The sequence below is a fragment of the Monodelphis domestica genome, chromosome 1, assembly GCF_027887165.1.
Source record: "Monodelphis domestica isolate mMonDom1 chromosome 1, mMonDom1.pri, whole genome shotgun sequence".
NCBI classification, from domain to species: domain Eukaryota; kingdom Metazoa; phylum Chordata; class Mammalia; order Didelphimorphia; family Didelphidae; genus Monodelphis; species Monodelphis domestica.
The window spans coordinates 90,381,162-90,406,009 of NC_077227.1; the positions used below are offsets into that span (position 1 = coordinate 90,381,162).

General features: G+C 37.1%; 1 protein-coding gene across 20 annotated transcripts in view; it reads right to left on the reverse strand.

The window, feature by feature from the left end:
- Positions 1 to 24,848, reverse strand: part of TACC2 (transforming acidic coiled-coil containing protein 2) — a 305,302-nt gene that overhangs the window by 111,062 nt on the left and 169,392 nt on the right. For all 20 annotated transcript variants that reach the window (XM_056803043.1, XM_056803021.1, XM_056803099.1 and 17 more), the window contains one exon: positions 21,678 to 21,812. In XM_056803043.1, the coding sequence (XP_056659021.1) occupies positions 21,678 to 21,812 (135 nt within the window). The remainder of the gene's footprint in view (positions 1 to 21,677; positions 21,813 to 24,848) is intronic.

Below are 24,848 nucleotides of genomic sequence, written 5' to 3' on the forward strand. Positions count from 1 at the left end.
TAACATCTAAAAACACAAAAGTAACAAAACAGGTTTCTGAGCAGCCAGGTAGGCTAGCCTGCTATAATTATCTTCAACATTATAAAATCTTGATAAATCAAATAGCCTTTTTTTCTGTTCCAGAGACCCTGGCTTCAAATCCTGGCTCTAATATTTAACTATCCCCTTGGTCTCCAGTTTACACTTCTGCAGAATGAGATTTGGGTTGGATGATCACCAAATTCTCCTTCAGTGCAAAGTTCAAAGATGATCTCAGACAAACCAGTTTACCTCTCTCTTTATGGACTGTATGGGTGTGATATAGTCTTCAAGACAAAGCTGGATAACCACTGGTCAGATATTTGTAGAGAAGACCTATAAAATGTGAAGGGTTTGTACCAGCTGAGCTCTCAAGTCTCTTCCAGTTATAAATCCTGTGAGTACTCATTGGCTCTACACTATGTGCTTGACACAGTAGGAAAAACAAAAATAACAGGACAAGAAACACTCTCAGTTCTAAAGTTGCTTACAATCTTTTTTTTTAGAAAGATAAACAACGATTACCCACATGAGACAAAGAAAAATAGAAACAAAGAAAGGTACAAGTGTCAAATTGCATGATTCAGACTATAAATACCATCAAGTTCAGTGGCAAGAATAACCGAAGTGGACAGAAGTAGTCAAGGAAGGCAAATAATAGAAAAAAACTTCTATCATAACAATAAAAACACATGTTAAGCTCTACTATCACAAATTGGAATCTCAGGAAGCTCTTCAGTTGCCATAGCAGCAGAAGCATCCAAATACTGCTCATGGAGTACCCCCTAAGCGCTAATTAGCACAGATCCACAGGCCTCAGAAAAAGTAGGTCACACCACAGAGAAATCCATTTGGAAACTAGTAAGAATGTTAAATTAAAAAAAAAATAGAGAATGTGACCCATGGAGTTAGTATTATGTTTTGTTGGCCCACTGACTGCTGCCAACTGATGTATCATAACTATTACCAATGTAAGAATGGGAAAAACAGGATGGATGCCTCCCACTCTTCAAGATCATGTAACCAGGTTTTTATTATATTTGTGTTCTTTTTTATTGTTCTGAAGTTTTTCATTTAATTTGATGACAAATACCAAATGAGCATTTCCATATAAACCATAGAATGGAAGGAATTGTATACAAAACAGAATCCCTATTATATATAGCTTGTTTTTCTTTTAAAAGACAGAATAAATTCATGTTCATAGAAATACAAAAAGAAAACTAGCCTTGCTGTCAAGGAGTTTACATTGTTTTGTTTTTATTCCAGGTACTACTGGAATTCTTTGTCTACTATACTCATGATCTCTTTGCTTAGAGTTTACTACATAAACTCTGGCTAGCCTATATCTTGTTGTCTCTGTCTCTCTCTCTCTCTCTGTCTCTCTCTCTCTCTCTCTCTCTCTCTCTCTCTCTCTCTCTGTCTGTCTCTCTCTGCTCCTTTTCTCTCCTCCTTAGTATCTTCCCTCTATTGTAAAAATAAACTACCATAAATTCCATTTGACTTTAGTAATTTATTCAAGGGATTTAGAAATTAAATCCCTGGTGACCAATTAAATATTCAATCCAACCATAAATAAAATTCCAAGTCTCTCTTCACTCCAAGTGTCTCTTCACTCCAAGTGTCCCTTCACTCCAGGTCCGAGTACCTGTCCTCTGTGTCTCTGTTTCCACTTTTAAAGACCTTTTTCTCTTGTATCACATGCCCTAAATTTTATGTCTACCAATCACAGCTGATGCTCCACTCCAGGATTGCCCACTCTTTCACATATGGGTGACAGACCTCCCACTTGAAGTATGAAATGGGTGTTCATACCTTTGGTAGAGAAACTGTGTCCAGATTATTTTTGCATAACTAATTTACAAATATATTTTGAACATCTATTTTCTGCAAGAATCTGTGCTACAGGTGGTGTGAAGATTGGATTTGGCTCCTCCCTGATTGTAATAATGAAGGTACTTAGCTCTTCCTTGATTGTGAAGATTAAATTGTAATCCCCTGTCTATTTTTAGATTTTAACCCCAAAGCATAAACACAGTACTTAAAGTTGAGTATGGAGATCTACCCATTTTGGATTTTAACCATGAAAAGATGTTTTTACTTTTTCCTGGTTTCTACAGTGCTCTGCAAACAGTGGACATTTCATAGATGTTTGCTGAATTGCTGCCCAACTTCAGAAATCTCTTCTGACTGTATTTGCCCAATAGTTACCAAATTCAAACATAGTATCTAACTTTTTTATTTTAAACCCTTACCTTCTACCTTAGAATCAATACTATATATTGGTTCCAAGACAGAAGAGCAGTAAGGGCTGGGCAATGGGGGTCAAGTGACTTGCCCAGAGTCACAGTGCTAGGAAGTGTCTGAGGCCATATTTGAACCCAGAACCTTCCATCTCTAGGCCTGGCTTTCAATCCACTGAGCTACCTACCTGCCCCAATAGTACCTTTCAAATAGGAACAATTCTCTCAGTGGCATCATTCTCAAGTAAAACTAAACCAAACTTCATTCAATTGATACATGAAAAAAAATAGTGTTAACAATGCTTTTCTTTTTAGACCCTGGAATGCAGCAAAAGATAAATGATCCTCTAAAATAATCCCCAAAAGAGGCTAATGAAGAAATGACGTTCTGTTTCACACCAAGGAAGAAAACAACAGGACTTTTTTGAGTTCTGACACCTAGAAGCTCAAAAAAGAAGTTATATATTTTTTAACTTTGACCTGAAATACCAAAGCAATGTAAAACCTATACTTATATTGGAATAAGCAGAGAAAAACACCATCAGGAACTACTAAGACTACTTAGTATCTTAGTATTAGAATCTACTAAGACTAGAAACACTCAGGACCCTGCTACAATATTCATGGAAAGCACTCACCTCTATAAAAGGTCAACAGCTTAATGAATTGTGCAATAGCAATGTGGTAGAACCAAAGTGACTTACCTAGATGACATCCCATAACTGGGTAGTGTCATAGCCATCACTCAAGATCAAGTCTTTCTCATTTCAAGAGTTATGTTCTTTCCACTCTACTCAAAGTTGCTTTTATTGTTTGTTTTTTTAAGGTCAGTGACAAGATTTTAATGGGATATTTGGATTAACTGATCTGCTAGAAAATTCACTAAAGAAATACAGAACTTAAAAGTTATTGATATGAAAGGTATTTGTGCCAGAGAGAAAGGTCTTCTCAAGAAAGACATTGGTAATTGAGAATAAAAATAACTAATACTTATATAGCACCTTAATGGACACAAAGCACTTCTTATATCTTACTCAAGCCTCACAACAACTACAAAGGCTAGTATTATCTTCATTTTATAAAGGGGAAAACCAAGACTGAAGAAAGTTAAGTGTGACTAGGGTTATATATCACACCACTAGTAACTGTCTGAGCTAAGATTTGAACTTGGATCTTCTGATTGCAAGTCCAGGACTAATTATGCAATTATACATACATCTCTGAGATATGGTCTTATTATCAACACACCTAAGAATTAAACATTATAGTTGAGCAACTTTTCAGTTAGTAACATATATGTTGACTTTCATGATATTCATAGGTCAGAAAGATTTTCCAAAATCCAAACACTTTCAAAGAAGAAAAGGTTTTTAAAATATTTACAAACCTACTGTCATGTAGGCATTTTCTCAGTCTTGCTTGTTTTTTAATTAGGAGAGTTACTATAACCTTTTAATATCCTTTCCACCTGTTTTCACAGGGGTAAACCATCTAGGTCATGGAAGTCTTCAGTGATTCAGGTTGCAAATGACTTTCCACATGCTAGTGGGTGAACTATTCAAAATCTCAAGTGGTGCTATCTATTTTTGAGTCAAAGAATGGATGCAAGTATCTTGGACTTTTAAAAAATTCTAACTCCCAGGTTCCAGATCAGACTAGCCCAGAATTCTTGGAATTTGAAATAACATCATTGCCTCTATTTATATCTTAATCTAAGGGAGTGGACTCTATTTTAACAGTAAAATATCTCCACATTTCATAACAAATGCAGAAGGGCAGATGGGTCTCTTTGTAGTCACTAATACAGCATTAAGTGAAGCATGATAGTTTAAAAATACATTCAGGTCGAATGAAATAATATCTATAAGATACTTTGCTAGCCTTAAAGCACTATATAAAGATTAGTTATGATTGCTGTTATTATTTTAGAATGCCAATTTCTTTTTTTCCTCTGAAAACCAAGATCACGTGGAGATAATCCATTTGTGACAACAGGTCATCCCAGTTAATACTTTGATGGAATTATTCCATCTAGCTGATAGAAAAATAATGTTATGGATGTGCTTATTATAAAAATTAACAGATGCTTGCAATTTTTCCTAATTTGTTATAAAACATTTTATATTAAGCAAATGCAACTATGTTTTATGGGTTTTCTTTCCTTTCTGTCTAACCTACTTATCTAGAAAGAGATGAATAAACTTAATAGTTTTATACAAACTTTTGAGAATTATACCACTGAAATGGTTCTCAACCTTAGCATTAATGTAGTGGGCTACTATTGTAATGGGTAACTATCATTGACAGATTTGACCTTATTTATCAGTCTTATACATTCTATTATATTCTATGTAATAGAATCAGTGTGGTATAGTGGGAAAAAAACAGATGTTAAACCAGAGGACCTGGAATTGAATCCTAGCTCTTCCACCTATTACCCGCATGACTTTGGACAAATGTTTTCATTTTTTTGGACCTCACATCCATTCAAGGGAAGGATTAAACCAAGTAACCTTTGATGCAAAGAAATGTGAAATAAATGCAAAAGAGAAGTCAAGGTAAGAAAAGGCTAATCATTTTTACCTGAGGGTTGGAGGAAGTAGAGAAAAGAGAAAGTAGAATCTAACTTGGGCCTTTAAGGGGGAAAAAAAAAGACTTTATTAGACATGAATACAGAAGAATGGAATTCCTTCTGGCTCTAACTAATAGATTTATGAAATTTATTAATATAAAGGGTCTTTAGCAGTCATCTAGTTCAATTCAGACACAAAAAATGCTTAAATCCTATAACCCTATGCCCCTCTCACCTTTTAGCTTATGTGCTTTAGAGAATCAAAGACCAAAAGAAAAAAAGTATAGGCACACTCCAAAATTTAGAATTTTAATTTTTCAGGAGAGAACAACATTTTCTTTCTGTTTACCTCTTGTAAATAAAAGACAATACCTCGTATGGTCTTTAAGTGATCTAAAAAGCACATAACATTTTAAAGCTGGAGTGCACCTTCACAATCACATCGTGGGTTGACAGAAAAGAAAACTGAGTCCAACTGAGTCTAAATAACTTCAATCAGCCAATCAAAAGTCACTTATTCAGCAGCTATTCTCTACCAGGCACTAAGAATACAAATACAAAGAATGAAAAAACAATTTCTTATTCTCTCCCACCCAGCAGAGAAGGGATTAGAACTCAGTTCTCCCAGATTCTCAGTCTATTTATCTCTCCTCAAGAATCAAAGAGATAAAAAGGATCTTGGTTACTAACCAGTTTGTCTCACTACCTAAAGAATCACTTTCATGTCATTTCCAGCAAGCTCTGAAATGTAAGAACCTTGGTTGTAATGAGACTCTAACCTGAGGAGAGTAGAGAAACTGGACCTTAAATTACTCTGTATCTCTCATGACAGTTTTCTTTTGTCTGGAGTTTTTGGGGGGTGGTATTGGTTTCTAAAGAGTTTGAGAGATTCTAGCATAAAGCCCAGATCAAAATCTAGGCTTAAGCCTTATTAGAATATTACTTTTCTTAAGAAAAGACAACTTGCTGTAATAGATTTCCCTTGTCTTCTTTGAAAATTCATGAAGCAGTTGAAAACTGATGGATAAACATCTGGATGAGTTCCCTCCCTCCTAGGAAACCTTCTCAGAAGAATAGCTTACTCCATTTCCTCATTGTATTGAGGCATTTCAGGGTTCTCCACTTCAAGGTCTCATTATGAAGAGGATACACAATTAAAAAGCAAGGGGCTGAGCATAAGATACTTTTAGATGGTTTGGCAAAAAATGTGAGTTGAATATGCTTTTTAAACGATTCATTTTCCCTTTTTAAGGGGGTGTGCAGAATGTATATTTTTTCTAATACTTTGGAAGTAAATAATACTTTGTAAAACTAATATCACTGTTAAGTGGTTAGATGGAACTGGGGATCCCTAATATTGTGGAAGCAAACCCAGTGGGGGCTGGAATCCATAGCAGATATCTAACATCTTTAACTCCCTTACAGTTAACAGAGACTTAGGAGAGGAGTAAAATTTAACATGATTCACCTTTAGGTAGTTGGGGCTAATATACTATTCACTGTTACATTCAAGGGCAAACATGTAATAAAAATAAAAGAGGGGCAGGACCTAGTATTTGCCATCCATGGTGTTTCAGCAAAATATATAGCTTTGTCTGGAAATGCAAGGCTGTTCTACCTTCATATTCTGTACATGTCTACAGAATGTAAACATAAAAGTTCTATTTTCATGTTAATTTGTATTTCAGCCCAATATATCTACTGCCAACTTGCAAAAATAAATTTTCCTAATAATAATTTAAAAGAAAACCTAAAATTTCCATAGGTTTAAGCAAAAATAAAAAATGAGGGGGCAACAAAAGGTGGCATAGCTTATGTTTATAGGTAAAACAATTCTGATACACATCTCCCCAATTTTTCTAGAGGGGAGAACTTCAAAATTGTAGTGAGGTGATTCCTTTTAATAACAAAACCACATTAAATGATTCTTTTAGAAAACAAGCTAAAATCAATCCCTAGTATTCTCTATCTCAGTTCTCACTAGCCATGGCCCACTCACTCCCCAGGCTTCAACCTAATCTGTACAGATATTATATATAATCTGATCTGATGGGCAATAGTCCTTTCACTGATTGGTATAAAAGGGAACAAAGTACCAATTAACACTTTGTTGACAATGAATTCTAGCAAGAGGCTATTACTTCCCTCTGGACATAGATGTATTCTCCATTCTAAGAATGGGAGCCCTAAATCAGTTTCCAAAGAAAGCAACTTTACACATTTGAGGTAATTTTTTGTTGAAGATACGTGCAGTGTGCTCATGGCCATGAGTAAGATGGGATGATGGGAAATAAGATGGGGGGAATCCTTAAGGCTTTAAAAAGTTGAGGATTTTTTGTTTGCTTTCAAAGGCTCAGCTGAAAACAATTTAAAATATTCCCAGGAGAGTTAAATAATAGACACTGGTGGAATGATTGTGGAAAGATTAAGAACATAGGGCAGGCAGAAGTAGTAACAACTTTGCGAACTTTCAGCTTTACAGACTATTTTCTGTCCCAACAACTTTACTTTTCTTGGAGTTCAGTATTAATTCCACAAATATTTATGAACTGCCAGGTGTTGGGAAAATAGGTACGTTATTGGCTTTGCTATCAGTTCTGATACAGAGGACAAATATACAAATTAAAGATACAAGGTCAACTGACATTAAACACCAAGGAGAAATCCAGGCAAAGTGACTTGAGGCATTTATAGTGAGATGGATCTTTTTCCCTTGGAAAGGAGTGGTCAAAGAAGGATCTAAGGAGAGTTAAAATAAGCTGGACCTTGAAGGGAGGAAAGGACTTTAACAGACAGCCAGAAGCAAAAGAAGGGAGACCTTTCTATAAGAGGAGGATGATTTGAGCAAAGGTATGGGCAAATGAGACTAGAGGACAAGAAAAGAAGACAGTTTGACTGGAACATAGAGAATAGTATGCTTGAATAAAAGCCTTGAACATGACAGGAATTCATATTTTATTTAGCAATGGGGAGCTACTGGAAGTTGTTTTTTTCTCCTTTAAATCCCTTATCTTTGGTACTAATACTAAGATCAATACTGATAGTATTGAAAAGTGGTAAGAACTGGGCAATGGGGGTTAAATGACTTGGCCAGAGTACACAGCTAAGAAGTTATCTGAGGCCGTATTTGAACCCAGGACCTCCTATCTCTGGGCCTGGCTCTATCCACTGAGCCACCTAACTGCCCCTTGAAGATAGGAGTGACGTGATTGTAGCAACAGGAAGATTACTTGGGCCTAAAGCAATTGACCCCATTTGCTTCATCTTCTGATTGACTATGCACAAAAGAAGAATGGATAATAGGAAGCTCTGCAACATCAGAAAGAGAATTTAGATTTGAAATCATCAAAAGAGAAGTGTGTAGTGGAAATAAGGCTGAACTAGAACTTGAGAGATCTGGGTTCAAGGCCCATCAGGCTCTGCCTATTATATAGGTATGTGATCTCAGACTCATTACTTAGCTTTGTTTTGCCTCAGTTCACTAAATATGAGAGATTGAGTTATCTCTGTTAAATTTAAAATTGTATCTCTAATTAAATAAAAATATTATATTTTAAAAGAGGTTTATTAAGGATTATTAGAAAATCAAGGATACAAAATAATAACCACGTTTGTGCCCATGGCTGATTAGCCCATGCATAATCCCTGTGCTTAGCTTACTTACTACGTCATTGCAATGAAAGAGAGGTAGGTGTTATTGCATGTAAAAATGGAGATTTGAACCCTAGACTTCAATCCCCAGAAGTCTCTGGCATTTCCCAGAATTCCCTATAATCTCACCTAAGTCTCCACCTGGGCAAGATCACAATTAGTATTTAACTGGCAGTAATGCCTCCCTCTCTTCTCACTCTTCCATAGCAACGATGTAGTAAGTAAGCTAAAACTGGGGATTATGAATGGGCTAATCAGCCAGGGACACATGGTTTATTATTTTGTATCTTGATTTCTAATAATCCTTAATAAATCTCATAAAAATATAATAATTTTATTACTAGAAATATAATTTAATTTTTACATCTCCAAGATCCCTGTCAGATCTGGCATTATGATGCCCTGATTCTAACTGTAAGAGAGAATGAGCATGGAAAAGAACTTTAAAAGTCATCAAATCATGGGATCACAGCTTTAGAGGCCATTTAATACAATCCCTTCCTTTACAGATGAGGAAACTGAGGTCCAAAAAGACTAATTGAGTCTAAGGTCACCCAGGTAATAAAGGGACGAGGTAAAACTTTGATTAGAGTCTTCTAAACTCCAGTCAGTAATCTAACCATGGCACCACACTGCTTCCCCATCTTCACTTAAACATTTTGAAGAAGAGGAGGCTAAAATCCCCAAGTTGAAGAAATTTGCCCAAAATCACCCAGGCAGTAAATAACAGAGAAAAGATTTGTACTTGGGTCTTATAAAGATGGAATTAACTCTCCCCTGCCCATTTTTACATTTAATCACCAGAAGAGTATACACCCCACTTATTCTTAAGTATGGGGAGATCTGTGACCCATGTGTGCTATAGTGGGTGACAAATCAGAATCAGCTGACAGCCCCCTGGGTAGTCCTAAACTAAGCTAAAAGATGAAATTGGTCCATATAAAGTGGAAGGAAGGCACAGGAAATGACAAAAAGAAGGGTCTTTAAAAGTGGCAAGAATTTCCTGTGACCAGCTCTTTTGTCTTCAAACTTGGCCCTGGAGGACCTCCAGCTGGGGACCTCAGGCTGCTCTTTTTTTTTTCCTTTAGGACTACCATGTGGGTGAGTGAAAAGGGCTGACTCTCTTTCCTGGCTTTTCTGGAGGTAATTTCTGGTGACCACATTTCTTGTATATTTAGTCCAACTCTTTAATTTTTAATCCTTATATTCTTGAGATTCCACATTCAGTTCTCTTTCCAGTGTACTATGCTGAACTTCACCTCTTATCTTCAATGTCCTCTTTTGTAAAAGGGGGAGGAGGTTAGATGATGATTGCTAAAATTCATCCAGGACAATTCTGAGGGACTTATGATAAAGAATGCTATCCACCTCCAGAGAAAGAACTGTTGGAGTCAGAATGCAGATGAAAGCTTACAGTTTTTCAATTGTTTATTTGGGTTTATGTTTGGGGTTTGGGGTCTTGCAAAATTACTCATTTATAAAAAAAGAACAATATGGAAATATGTTTTGCATGATAATATAGGTATAACCTAGATTGAATCACCTGCCAGCCCTGGGAAGGGGAAGATAAACAAGAGGGAGATAAGTTTGATCATATAACTTGGGAAAACTTGTGTGGAAATTTGTTATTACATGTAATTGGTAAAAAAAATAACTAAAATTAAAATATAAAAAAAAATTTTTAAAGAAAGAAAAAACAAAGTCCTGCCAATCCCGACAAATGCAAGATTCCCCATGAAATTTCTAGTTGCTTCTAGGACACTCCAGTTAAATCTTGTCCCAGCTTTCCCCCAATCAGAACCAGTACAAATAATCTACCCTCAACTAATCTCCATATCCAGAAAACATCCTACCTTGATGTGCTACCAAGGAAGGAAGTTTCTGCCAGCCTCTGAACAACTGCCCAAAGGAAAAAGTAACCTCAGCTAAGTCTGTCTCTAGCTGTTATAAAGATGCTTCTTCTTGCAGGAAAGTCCCTTTAGGTCACAATATGTGGTCTGCCTCTGTTTCAGCTGTGGGGTGCAGCATTCTAAATTGTCCTCATACTAATGCCTTATAGCCACATCCCCAACTGCTAATGATCTGAGAGATTTTGTTAAGTATTCCCAAGAGGAGTCAGAATTAATTCAACCAGAAAAAAGATGCCTGTTAGATAATTTGGGGCTCTTTGACATGCTTCTAGAGAGAATTTTTAACCTTATCCTAGCTTTAGCCATCATAGAACACTTTTCTCTCATACTTCCTTCTAGTTTTTCCATTCTCTCCCCTAAAAGCCCACCTACCACCTTCCTTTCTTTTCTTTAGAGACTCATTCTTGGCTTGCTTCCAAATACCACTACCAAAAAAAAAAAAAGAATGCCCTGGCTACAAAGAATAGTGGCTTAGTCCCAAGCTTCTATCTTCTAAAGATATTTTTTTCCTTAAGCACATGGTTATCTCAAATAGATTCCTTGGCTTCAGAGATGGCCATGTCCATATTGGGTACTAGCACTAATAATAGCTTATATCTAAATGGCAACTTAAAGTTTACAAAGAACTTTCCTTACCGAAATCCTACGAGAATGGCAAGGTACATATTACTCTCCTCCAAGCATACAGACTCACCCTAATTTGCAGGTGGAAATATTAGTATTATATAGATCTAAATGCAGAAGGGATCTCAGAGGCTAGTTTGTCTAACCCTCTTATTTTAGAGATGAGGAATCAAGTCCAGGTAGGTTAAGTGTTTTTACACAAGGTCCCACAGGTAGTGTTAGAGGTAGAATAGAAACCCAGATCTTGACTCCACAGACTGAGAGCTTTCTATTATAATAGATCCTGAAACTGAAGCTCAGAGAGAAAGTGATTTGCCCAGGTCACCCAGCTGGTAAGTGTTGAAGTTAGAACTTGTACCCAGATCTGCTTTTAAGATGGAAGTCACCTAGTCAGCTAAGTGGTGCAGTGGGTTCTAGTCAGGAAGAACTGAGTTCCAATCTAGCCTCAAACACTAGCTATGTGACCCTGGGGCTGCTTCAGCTTTCTCAACTGTAAACTGTAAAATGATAGCACCTATGAAAGCTAATGGATAGAATGCTGGTCCTGGAGCCAGGAAGCTCCATCTTCCTGGGTTTGAATCTGATCTCAGACACTTACTAGCTATGTGACCCTGGGGCAGGCCCTACAAGTCTCAACCATATTTGTCCAGTTTCCTCATCTGTAAAATGAACAAAAGGAGATGGCAAACCAATTCAGTATCTTTCCCAAGATAACCACAGATGGGGTCACAAAGAGTAGTGACTGAAACAATAGCACCTACCTCCTGGGGTCAAATCACTTACCCCAACTATAAAATGGAGATAATAATGGCACCTTCAATTATTCCTATTGCTACAATCATGTCTCTCCTATCTTCAATAATGACACAAGATAATACATGTATAACCCAGATTAAATAACTTGCCAGCTCTGGGGCAGGGAGGGAAGAAGGAAGGGAAACAAATTGGATCATATAACTTAGGAAACTTAAGTGCAATTTGTTATTAAAATCTTTTTGAGTTAAAAAAAGAAAAAAATGGCACCCAAGGTTGTTGGGAGGATCCAGTAAGATAATACTTGTAAAACAATCAGCACAGTGTCTGGCAAATAGTAGATGCTTTTCCTTTCCCCTTCACATTGTTCTTCTCTATACTACATAATACTATTAGGTACCACATGAAAACCTAAACTATGAACCAAAAACATTTCCCATAAGATATTGGAAAGAAAAAAGGGCTCTGGAGTACACTATTAACTCATTGATTTCCATATTACTGTTTTAATTAATGTTAAAGTAGATGCTGTGACCACTCCCCATTTTGAAGTGTTGAATCCCCCCAACACAGTGCCCTGAATATAGCACATTTTCAACAAATACTTATGGAATGAAAATATGAATGGATACTAGTCAAGGAAACCAAGTATTTTTTGGTTTTTGGACTGTGTTAAACCAAAGAGACACCAAAAGGAGTCTCTGATCCTGGGAGTTTGTCCCTTCAGGTGATGATGCTCAGTTACAAAGGCAGAGATAAAGGCATACAGCTTGATACTAGCAAAGCTATCTTCAGGGACTAAGGAGCAAAACTTCTTTTTGTCAATTACTTAATTTGGGACAGAATGTATAAACAAGAGTTAGTAAAGAACAGAGGAAGCAGCACTAGCTCTGGAATAATAGAACCTCACCTCTGACAGTGTTTGTGGGGACCTTAAGCAAATCATTTACTTCTGTGGATCTGTTTTCTCATCTGTAAAATGACTGAGTTGTATATCATGGCCTCTGAGATCCCTTCCCTGCTCTGTCTATGAGCCAGTGATTCCCAGACACCCAGGAAAAAGGCAAATCACAAGCAGAACTATATAATATGCCACCAAAGAATAAAAATGTTCCAAAACAGATAGGAAGGTACTAATTGCTCCAGTTATATTCACATTACTCATAACTTCACACTCCTGAGAGCACAAGTCACTGGCTCATGTCTTGCTTTAATGATATCAATTGAACCCATCTGGAAATTGATGTGATTGCTAAAGATACCTCTGACTAACTACTGATGGTGAATAATCCCATAAAGGGAATATTCTAGTGATTGTTGTCTTCTTTGTCACCTCTGCAAAGTCAAGTACACAGAGGGATCATCTAAAATTAATATTGTATTGGTTTCTTCCTTTACTTGGAATTCACTTTCCTTTCCACTCTTAAATTTGACTCATTTTATGAATGCCTGATCCTCTCTTTTCAATACCTTCAGGTAAGCCTATGAATTCAAAGTAATATGCCTGTCTTAGAAGAAAAGTAGAAGTTGAAGGATAACATCTATTCCCCCTCTAAATATGGAAAAATCAAGAATAGACACTTCCTATCCCTTATGTTCTCACCCATCTATGCAATAACACTATATTTGACCGTGGGATATTCACTGTCCTTTAATAATTTTATTTTTGTAATTAAAATGAGTGTTTCACCTTTGGGTACTGATCCTTTAACTAGGGTATATACTAGTACCCTATGGGGGACAGGCATCTTGTTTCATTTGGCCTATGGTCTAAAGCAGTATTCTCAAGTCATATCTTAACCCCAAAGACAAGTGATCAACCAAGAAAAGGGAGAGAATATGGGTGGCATAAAAAGCAAAATACAGGATTTGCTTCCAATGAAACTAGCCCTACTCATATTTCCAAACATCCCCCCCTTCCACATTAACACTCCTTCTGCTAAATAAGTTTCCTAATCTCTTCCCTCTGATCTGTTCTTAGTCCCCATCCCAGAGCATCTATAGCCCAAACACTATGGGGTGCCCACAGCTGTCACTATGCAGGTACTATTGGGAAAATCTAGACCCCTTTCCAAGGAATATCCATTCACTGTTGCCCAGATCATCCGTTGGCTTCTCAAGAGGTGGGGTCTCTTGTTCTATAATCCTAGAAAGTGAGCAATAAGAATAACTTCATTCCTTCTCATGTGAGGTGGGACACAGCAAGTCTCAAGAGAATTAGCAGGCAAGAATAGTTTGTAATGTGCATCACTATTTTCATTACATTCGCCTTGAAACAAAATATTTTAAGCTCTAGTTAAATAAGATTTGACACGCAGGTTTATAGTGATTTCCTGATGTGACAGACAGATACTCAAATTGTGAGGACCTTTAAAGAAAAGAAACCCGTGAAAGAATCCATAATGAAATATAACACCACCAGGAAAGATAAATGTGTTAATTGCCAATTAGAGCCCTGCCACAGACACCAAAAATCACAGAATATCAGCACTGGAAGGGTCCTCAGAGGCTACCTGAGAACACTCCCTATAACTTTCATGACCAGTGATCAACCATCCTCTGATTAAAGACATTGCATCCAACTTAGTGAGGTAGAACCTGCTCTCTCCTGTGACTACCTCTTAAACTCCAGGATAGTTTTATATTGTGCCCAAATCTCTCTGCAAACTCTATCCATTCATTACTCTTAATTGTCACCTCTGTCATGAGCCCATCAAATAAGGCCCTTATCTGCATGATAGTCTTTCAAATACCAACTCTCATGTCCCACTTCCATTTTTTTCTCTTCTCCATGCTAAACACCTCAGTTCCTTCCACCATTCCTCACCTGGCATAGCTCTAAAACTCTCAAAATCATAATGCATTCCTCTGGACATGATCTAGTTTTGTCAAATGGTAGATAAACCAATGAAATAGGGTGCCCAGAAGTAGACAAAAAATACTCCAGCAGTATGGCTAGAGCAGAGTCCATTGTGCAATTGCACATCTTTTATTCTGGATAAGCAATTTCTCAAAACATGGCAGTCCACAATCATATTAGCTTTTTAGGTTAACATATTTAACTATTTCTTTATACTGAGCTTTCATTCTACAAGAACTTTGAGACCTTTTTTTCATACAAATTGTCTGTGTTAATCTCATCTCAGATCTGTCTATTTATACGGTTGAGTTTTTAAAATTCTAGTGCATTTGCCTCTATTAAACGTCAGCTTATTCAATTTGGCCCATAATTTTAGCCTATCAAAAATTCCAGCTCCTTGCTCAGTTAGTTAACTCCTCTCCTAGCTTTATGTTGTCTGCAAATTTTACAAGCATGCCATTTTATTGAAATCTAGGTACACTGTATCTGCGGCATCCTTATAATCTACTCATCTAATCACCCTATCAGAAAAGGGAAAGGGGTTAGCCTGGCATGTGACCTGTAGCTCCTAGGGATCAACACTTTCCTTTCTAAATGTGCACAAACCACTTTTAAAATAACAAGTGCTAGCATTCTGCTAGGAATAGAAGTCAAGGTCAACAGCCTTTGCAAAACTGGGAAATCTCAACCTCTTCCCTCTCCTGGAAAATAAGGACAATATTTTGGACTCCATTTCTTCTTCAGCTCCATTTATAATCTTCATGGCTTCATCTTCTTTGTTTGGCTGTTTTTGCCAAGAAGGAGCTCAGCAATCACATCCACTAGTCTAGTCAGTTCACTGGGATGCACTATATCCAGGCTGGATGACTTTCACTCACTGAGGGCAGCCAGATGCTCTTTTCCTCTTATTTATTTTGAGTTTTTCTTTCCAATACAATGGCATGCCTTGGACAAACAGTCCACACAGAATGACAGTCAAATACCTGGGCCCAGCATTTCATTAATATTTGCATGATGAGAAGAATCATGGAACTCTTGAGTCTGCTAGGTGGTTTGTTTGGTTTTTTGTTTTTTGGCTTGTCAAAGTTGCACCCCAACCCCCATACTTGCGATGCCTTTCCTTCTCACTCCTGCCTCAAAAAATCTCCAGCTTTCTTTGAAGCATAACTCAAGGGCTTCTTCCTAAAAAGTCACTTCCTATGTTCTCTCCCTCCTAAAGTTATTTTAAAATACACTTTATTTACTAATATGTATGCATGTTGTATTCCCTCCCTCAGCAGAATATGGGTTTCTTGAAGGCAGATACAGTTTCATTTGTCTTTGTATCATCAGTTCCTTGCACATTATAGATATTTAGTAATTCTGTATTGAATTTGAAGTAAATCCAGTCCAACTCTTTCATTTTACTAGAGCTGGAAGAATTACCAAAGAGGTGAACTTCTCAAGTCACTTAGTAAATAAAGGCAGCATCCCCTCCTCTTGGGCTGGAAGAGTGTTTTTCTTTCCCTTTCACTCCCAGGGCTTAGCTCAGTGCCTAGCACATAATAAGCTTTGTTGTTGTTATTCAGTATTGTCTCTCTTTGTGACCCATTAAAGGTTTTCTTGGCAAAGATGGTGAACTAATTTGCCATTTCCTTCTCCAGCTCATTTTACAGATGAGGAAACTGAGGCAAACAGGATTAAGTGATTTTCCCATGGTCACACAGTTCATTTCTGAGATCAAATTCAAACTCAGGAAGATGAGTTTTCCTGACTCCAAACTCTATCCACTGCATCACAAAGCTGCCATAGGTGCTAATATAAACTGAGGCAGATAAGTAACTTGCCCACTGGGAAGTAGGAACTATTATCTCCACTTTCTAGTTTTAGAAACTAAGACAGAGGTTAAGTGACTTGCCTAAGATCACTTAGCTAGTATGTAAGGCTACATTGGAACTCAGGTCTTCCTGACAGCAACCACCTAGCTGTCTATAATAAGACCTTAAATGCTTATTGGCTAAATGACCAACATCACTCACTACCTGGGCCTTAGTTTTTTCATCTATAAGATGAAGGAGTTAGACCAGATTCTCTGAAAGGTCATTTTTAACTCTAAATCATTTAATCCTATGATACCAATAACCTCTCCAAATTATTTATTCCACCAACATACAAGGCTTTCAGTTGGATAGCATTGCTTAGGAAAACTTGAAGAAAATCAATATATTCTAAGTCAACCAAGAACTCTGAAATCTGACGTTGGAGAGCATTTTCTCTGTCTCATTAAAATGGTAATATTGTACAATGTATTAATTAGTTGTCTGCCATACAACAGCTGGAATAAGACTAAGACAATGATTAAAGCATCATTTATGTAAATACATTCTGCCATGCATTAGACTCTATAGTTCCCTATTCCATGATCTGTGAATAAATATTTCAAGTCTACCTAACACAGACATTTCATATGGTCATTAAAAGTGGAGTCATAGGGTAGTCTTGAATCTCAATTCCAGTATTTACTAGCATTGACATCACTGGAAAAGTCATTAGACCTTTCTGAGTCAGTTTCTTTATATGTAAAATGAGGAATGACTATTGCATAGACATTATTTTGTAAGCATGTAAAGTCCTAGAGAAACATGAATGTCATTATATTATCTAATTCATCTCATCTTTTTTAGGGGACTTCAGATAGAAAGAATCTGGAGACAAGGTGCTATCCTATTACTTAAAAGTATTTAACCTTCTGTGAATTAGTGGATAAAAGAACTCTGTAATTGAATTAAAGTTGTGGCATGTATACTCATATTCGGTCATATCCAACACTCTGTGACCTCATTTAGGGTTTTCTTCTCAAGGATACTGGAGTGGCTTGCCATTTTCTTCTCCAACTCATTTTACAGATGAAGAAACTGAGATAAACAGGTATCAGTGATTTGGTTAAAGTCACACAGGTAGTATGTGTTTGAGGTCAGATTTGAATTTAGAAAGATCAGTCTTTCTGACTTCGGAATCTATAGGTTTTCTGAAAGCAGCTTCGGGATAACTTCTGAAAGACAGGATAGCAGGTTGATATGTACCTCATCCTGATGTGACCTGATTTCTTCACTATATCTCTCTGTATCGAAAGATTTTATTTCTGTCACTTGGAGATTATAGGCATTTTATTACAGTGAGATCTACTAAAAATATTGTTCTCAAATCATTATTGATCAGTATTGTGTCTGGGTGATTGTGGACAACAATTTCCACTATGATGATATTCTAGTTCCCACATGGTTTATTTAATTCTCAAAAATACTCTGAGGACTATATTTGCCATCTATTGGTTTATTAAAGACAGTATGCTTCTGATGCATAATTTTGTCCAATAGGTTGTGTTCTGCTAGATATTTTGTAGTTGCAGAATTTTTGCCATCAACAGCAATATCCTGCATAGTTTCTATCATCTTTTTATATGCACTACATTATTCTGTAAGTGTAAGAGACTTCAGGATAATTTTTCTTTAGTTTCTTGTGGAAATTACCCGGTCTTGAATTGCTACCATAAACTCATTGATTTTCATAGTCACATTTACATGATTTTGTCATTTGACAATACTTTTAATTATTGTTATTATTTCTTCCAGGACTATTTTAAATCCCAGCCAATCCCTCTCTACTTTTGCTTTCTTAATAATAATACCTTTCACTCACATGGAACTTTACATTTACAAGAAACTTTATAAGCCTAACCTTGTTTAAGAAATTTCTGAGTCCTCCTATTAAGCTTCATATAAGAAATATATTTTAGATATATAATTCACCTGCAGAAAGAAGAGAGAATCACAACCTGGAAACCTCAAGAATTGAATTTGTTATTTGATTTCTTTGGCTCAAATGTTGTTCCCATTCATGTGGAAAAACTCCTTAACCATTTTGTCAGGACCTAGTGTGCCAGAAAAGGAAAATGGCTATACTTTTCTATCTAATAAAGGGAGGCCTTTGGATCTCCTTTTTCTTCATTTCTTTCCACCAGATGTTCTTGTCTGACTTCATTCAGTTATAAGAGGTCAAGCCAATTTCTCTGGTCTAGCCATAATTAATTTATTTTCTTCCCTCCTGAGCAGAAATGATAGAATAATGGCAACAAGCCACATAGTGGCCATCTTACATTTCTCAACACATCTGGGTCCCTTGAGGTGCTCAACTGTTAATCATTCCCAGAGGTGAGTTATCTTTCTCCTGAGATATGATTTGGCTTCAGTCACATTTGATTCAGAAGGTATGGTGACTTGAACTCTCTTTCTCCTTACTATATAACTCCCCCACCTCCCTCTGTGCCACATGTGTTTTTTTTTTCTGAATCTTATAAGTCTTGTGGCCTAATGAATATCAGTAATCATAGTGTGGGAGTGTGAAAATTCTTGGAGAAAAGCCCACATTTCAGCTCAAAATATGGAATGATGTCATGATTTCTGCAACAGATATTGGATTGGCTAAAATGTATGGGCTCATTGGTGACAGGAAGTCACTGTGGATAGCTATGGGCCACAACATCTGTTGATTCTGTATGAAGAGTCACCCTGAGTTCAGAGAGGCAGGATATGTGCCTTCATACTTCCAAAGGAGGGAAAGGAAAGAAATAAACTTCAGCAGCCCTTACACAGATAATGTAAGAAAAAGTTGCTATACCCCAAAGGGGCAAATATTGGCTTGAAACTTGAACTGATCTAGAATGAATCATCAAGATCATAAAACATCAATGAGGTCTGTAGCTTTCCTATTGCCCTGGTGAATAATGCAAGTTTCAGTGAAATGAATTCACCTCCTCACATGTTGAAAAAAATCTACTTTGAAAACTTCATGAGCACCACAAGAAGGTATAAATAAAAGGTCCATTTTGAAAAAAAGGTCGAGGATTAGGGCTTCTGATGGTTCAGAGTTGCCACTATGATGCTGCAGATGGTAACAACATAGAAGGTTGGAATTTAGAGATATTAACATAAATACAACATCAACTAGCCCAGTGAAATTGCACTAGCTTTAGGATGTGGGAAGCCCTAATTTCTGTCACCACAGGGGCTAAAATAAATGGGATACTTAGGTACAGTGTCTCTAGAAGTCTTATGTCAATAACAAGTAGATATAGGCTTCAAGTTTCCTCATCTACAAAATGAGAACATTATATTAGATGAACTCTGAATGCCTAACCAACTCTGACAGTCTATTATATTGTGAGCTGATATTTATAACTTTTATCACTTGTAGATGGAACAATTAATTAAATCCCCCACCACTACCACCCAATTCCTCCCACCACAATGCACATTCATTTTTCCTTAAAAGGTATTGAGACCATCCCTCGAATTTGAATGGCTCAAGGGACTAAAGGCTCAGATTATCTATGTTACTTTCTCATTGCCTGACTACTAGGCAACAGGAAGAGCTGCAACAGCTCTCTGATGCTTGGCTGGTAGAAAATGATGAGTAAACTAAGCAAGGAAGCTCCATTAAGCTGAACCAACCAAGATGTCCTCAATGCATATCCTTCTTGGTTATCGCACTGCTCTGATTGAGAAGATTTTTTGTTAGCTATTGAGTGACCTATGAGTATCTCATTTTAATTCAACACACAGAACCTAAACTAACAGGATGCCAGCTTCTTTACACCACTATATAAATTGCCAAAATTTAGAGCAGAGGATATAAAAGTCAGCACAGAATCTGAGAGCTAGAAGGACATCCAGTTCTAGTCCATACCTGACCAGAAATCCTCTCCATGATATCTCTTAACAAGTCATCATCCATCCAGGCTTCCCTCAAAGAGTTCAAGTGATGACAGACCCACTGTTTTTGAAGCAGGCCCATTCCACTTTTGGACAGCTCTGTTAAGCTTTATTCCTTATAAAGGCATGGAAATGCTTCAGCAATTTCAATTGGCTATTTCTCATTTTGTCTTCTCAAATCAGACAAAACAATACTTTTGCCCTTGAGCAAAGAATTCAATAGCTCCCTTCGGATGCCTCACACTACTCTGATTATGTAATAAAAGCTCATTAAGTTATCTGAATTGATGAACAACATGAACTATAGTTTGTAGGTAGCCAATATCTTTTTAATTAATACATAATCCTGAAGAATCATGTGTAAAGAAAGCTAAACAATTAATTTTTTTATAATACTCAATTCACATTCCTGCTTCAGGACCTTTACTTACATTGCTTGCCCCCATCTGAAACATCCTCTCTTCCTCTCTACCCATCCAAACCTTACCCATCCTTCAAGACCTAACTCAAGTCCCATCTCCTCCATAAAAACCTTTCTGACCAAACCAGCCCACAATGATGACCTCTTCTGACTATCTATAGCATTCATGTTCTGTATTATTCATGGGATGTTTAACAAATACTGCCTTGTGACACTTCTGGTATTTTTGTTCCTTGACTGTTATTTAATCTTTCCTGTGTTTGTCCCCTGAAAGATCATAATCTCTTCAGGGACAGAGTTTAGGATTCTCTCTATCCACTCACACCTAGTTTGATGCTATTCATATAGTAGACATTCAATAAACATTGGTTTAAAATTGAAACTAGGCTAATAAAGAGTTCTCCCAGAAGAACTCCTTATAGGACCCATAAATACAAACAATGATTCATAATTAGCATACTTTATTCTTTTAAAGAAATATTTATTGAGTGTCTAATATGTACAAGGCATCCTGAGAGATGGCATAGGAAGATGAAATCTGCCTTCAAGATTATAATAAATTCTCAATTATTTGCATGTAAATGGTAGATTTTATTCTTTTTTTCTATCGTTCATTTTGTACATTCTATGAAAATGGGGCTCAGAGAGCAAAGCCCAATTATCACACATTCTGAGCCAAAACAGATGAAACCTGAGGCTATATTTGCCACACTGAGAATCACATCCAGAGAAGTTGGTGCCTGCTGCCCAGAGTCACAGTGATATGCCTTGGTTTGATAAAAAGGAAAACTGAATTTTGGCTTTCACCTCTTTTCATTCTTAGTTTTGTGAGGTTCTACTGAGAGACCAGTTCCTAGGCACACTTGGAAAAATACCTTTTTAAGTCCTTCTTCAGATCCTGGCTTTGAGAAGCTGGTGATACTGTATCATTGGCTGGGGTGGGAGCCAAATGTAAGTCCTCAGAGGATGAGGGAACAATGTTCTCACAGGTTGCTATTGCCTTGGAGGTCCTATAAAAGCAATGGAAGAATTATTTTGAATGGAAGCTTTGTTTCTTAATGTCCATATTCATAAAACTTTACCAAACTGTTCCCTGCTCCTCCCAGAAAAAGGCTATTTAAAGAAACAATACTGTTATGCTATTCCCTGGAAATCCTGTTTTTGAGTGGTAGAAAATACAATTAGATGGTATAGTGGATTGATCTTGGAAGTTAGGAAGATCTGAGTTTAAATCCTACATTAGTCATTTACTAGTTTGTGAACCTAATCAAGCCACTTAACCCTTCTGTACCTCAGTTTCTTATTTTTTTAAATGGAGGGATAGGGATTTGGTGACCTCTAATGTTCCTATAGACCACTGTTATGCTGTCACTACCAAATCCAATCCCTTGTTATGAAAAAAACAAAACCCAATCTGACATTTCTTTCACTCAAGAAGTTTAGATATTCAAGTGACTGCAATTTATTAGTATTATTTTAAATATAACACAAAAGTCCATGTAGTGAAATAAGAACTTTAATAACCATGGATTCAATAAGCATTTATTAGGCTCTTATTAGAGACAAACCATTATGCTTATTTCTGTGGATAAAATACAGTTCTGGTCTCAAGATCAGATATTATAAATGTGTGGTGGAGGAAAAAAAGTAAAGAAGCAACTGTAATACAAGGAAGAGGGAAATCAGAGCTTCCCAAAGTAGCATGGGCAGTCTATGGGGAGGTCATGAGCCCTTACTAAAGATTTTCATTCAAAGGCTAAAGGACCACTCATCTGAGATGCTATAAAAGAAATTCAAGTTCCAAATACAGGTAGAGATTGAACTAGATGGACTCTGATAACCCTTGCAACTGTGAGATTCCATGCATAAGCCCAAAGGAAAGACCCAGGAAAAAAGGAGTTATAAGAAATTTGGAGAGGGAAGATGATCCCTGAGGATGTCTCCTAGAAAGACTAAGTAGTTTTAGATCATGGAAAAGTGAATGAAGTACATCGATGCACTCATGGGATATATGCCCCTTTCTCTGGAAGGATTTACTCCAAAGCACAGAGCATGGAAATGAGATTTGGGGGGGATGCTTAGAGATGATTTCAAGATGGTATTTTAATGAAAGGGTGTCCTCTACTGGACAGTCATGGTAACTGCTAAGTGTTCAGGTAGGGACTTGTCCCTTAAAAAGGTTTTTGGAAATACACTTGGTTTAGCTAGAGAAGAGGGTGGGGATGGGAAGTGGAAAATATCACATGATCCAACAACTTGAAAATATGCTCTCAAAAAGCCAAGGGAGCAAAATCCCTGTTTTGCAACTTAAAATCAGTTTTAATTTCCCCAAATCAGCAAAAACAAAAATGCCCTGTCTGTTTGGAAACAAAACTGTGAACAGTTTGTAGCCAAGTGGGCCAGGAAGGAATTTGCTTTCTGAACCTCAGTCCAGCTGTCCAAACGAGTTGGTAGATAGAAAAAAGAAGAGAAGCTGGGCCCTTTACAGTGAGTCAATGAGGCTAAAATGAAATGACTCAGCAGTTGAGGTTTCTGAAATCCAGCTGCTAGGTCATCACCTGAAAAGTATCAGTGATTGAGATTTCACAGCCTTCATTACAAGTAATGGATTCCTCTCCTCCCAAGCTTCCACACCTGCTGTTTCCAAACAGCAAATAATTAAGGATACCCTCCCTCCCCTCCTTCCTTATTATTTCTTACAAAAATTGAGTTGTGTTGATGTCTCAAGGTTTAAAGATCCCACTGTAAGACTAGTCTAAGTATAAGAGACCAGCATAAGAGGAGAAGCAAAGATAGACTTTGAAGGGCTCGAGATGGAAGAGAACCTCGCTATTTTACAGATGAAAAACTGAGATCCAGAAACTAACCAACTGTGAGTCTTAGGCAATTTATTCTGGCTTTGGACCCACTGGCAAAATCTATATATTCTTCAAGGGCCTAAGGCCACTAAGCTAGTTGGGAAAAACCTATATCCCTGGCCTGTTCTTAGTCCTAGGATCTTTCCAATGTGGCACAGCACACTATGGCACAGGACCTGGCATATGGCAGGTGCTTAATAAATGTTTGCTGACTTAGAGAAAAAAGAATGCATAGGAGGAGTTGGGGCCATTATTCCCCCCTGAGAACAGGGCAGCTGAGGGGCAGGGAGAACAGGTTTCTTTAAGCAAATAAAAATACCTTTGAATATTCATAAAGATAAAATGTGGAAAATGTATTTGGAAATAAAATAAAACTTTAATAAATCAGACACCAAAAGATAGTGTTAGAGTCCATAGAGAGCTGGCCCCAGAATCAAGAAGTTCTTGGTTCCATTGTGCCTCTGACACTCACTGGCTCTGTGACCCTTGACTAGTCAATGAATTTCTTGCCCTCTGCCTCCCACTCCACCCCTACCCCAATCCTGGAAGAGAAAGTGCCACAATTTATGTTGAACAGAGAAAGCTTCTCACCCAGGGCTTTCTACCACCAATGATTTGGCCTCTGTAAGCATCTGGAAGTTGGGTGGGCTAGAATCTACCTTGAAAGGTTAAGGTAAAAAACTAAGAGCTAATGGGGGGGGGGGGATTAAACTAGGAGAATTACTTTAGAAGTACATATAAATAATGGATAAACGGAGAGTGGAGAGGATGAATTAGTAAACAGAAAGTTGAGCTTGGAATCAGGAAAACATGGGTTCAAAATTCCACTTCTGACACATTGCTATTTGACTGGTCCGGTCACTTAACCTTTCAGTGCCTTAGGCAACCTTCTAGGATTTATCTCCTAAGTCACAGAAAGGTTGTAGTTGGCTTCTACTATTGAAGTCCCTGCAAAGATATTGAGGAAATCAGAAATTCATAGCATATCAATCCAAAGAATTTACTAATTAAAAGCTATTTTCATTTATTTATTCAACAAACATGTATCCTAGGCATCTAGGGATTAAAGTGAGAGTCCTGGTTTCCATTACTGCATGTGCTTAAAAGTAATCAAGACATGCTTTTCAAAGCACTGAATCATAATGATGCCTCACTAATTCAGATAAGACTTATCTCCTTTACCCCTTC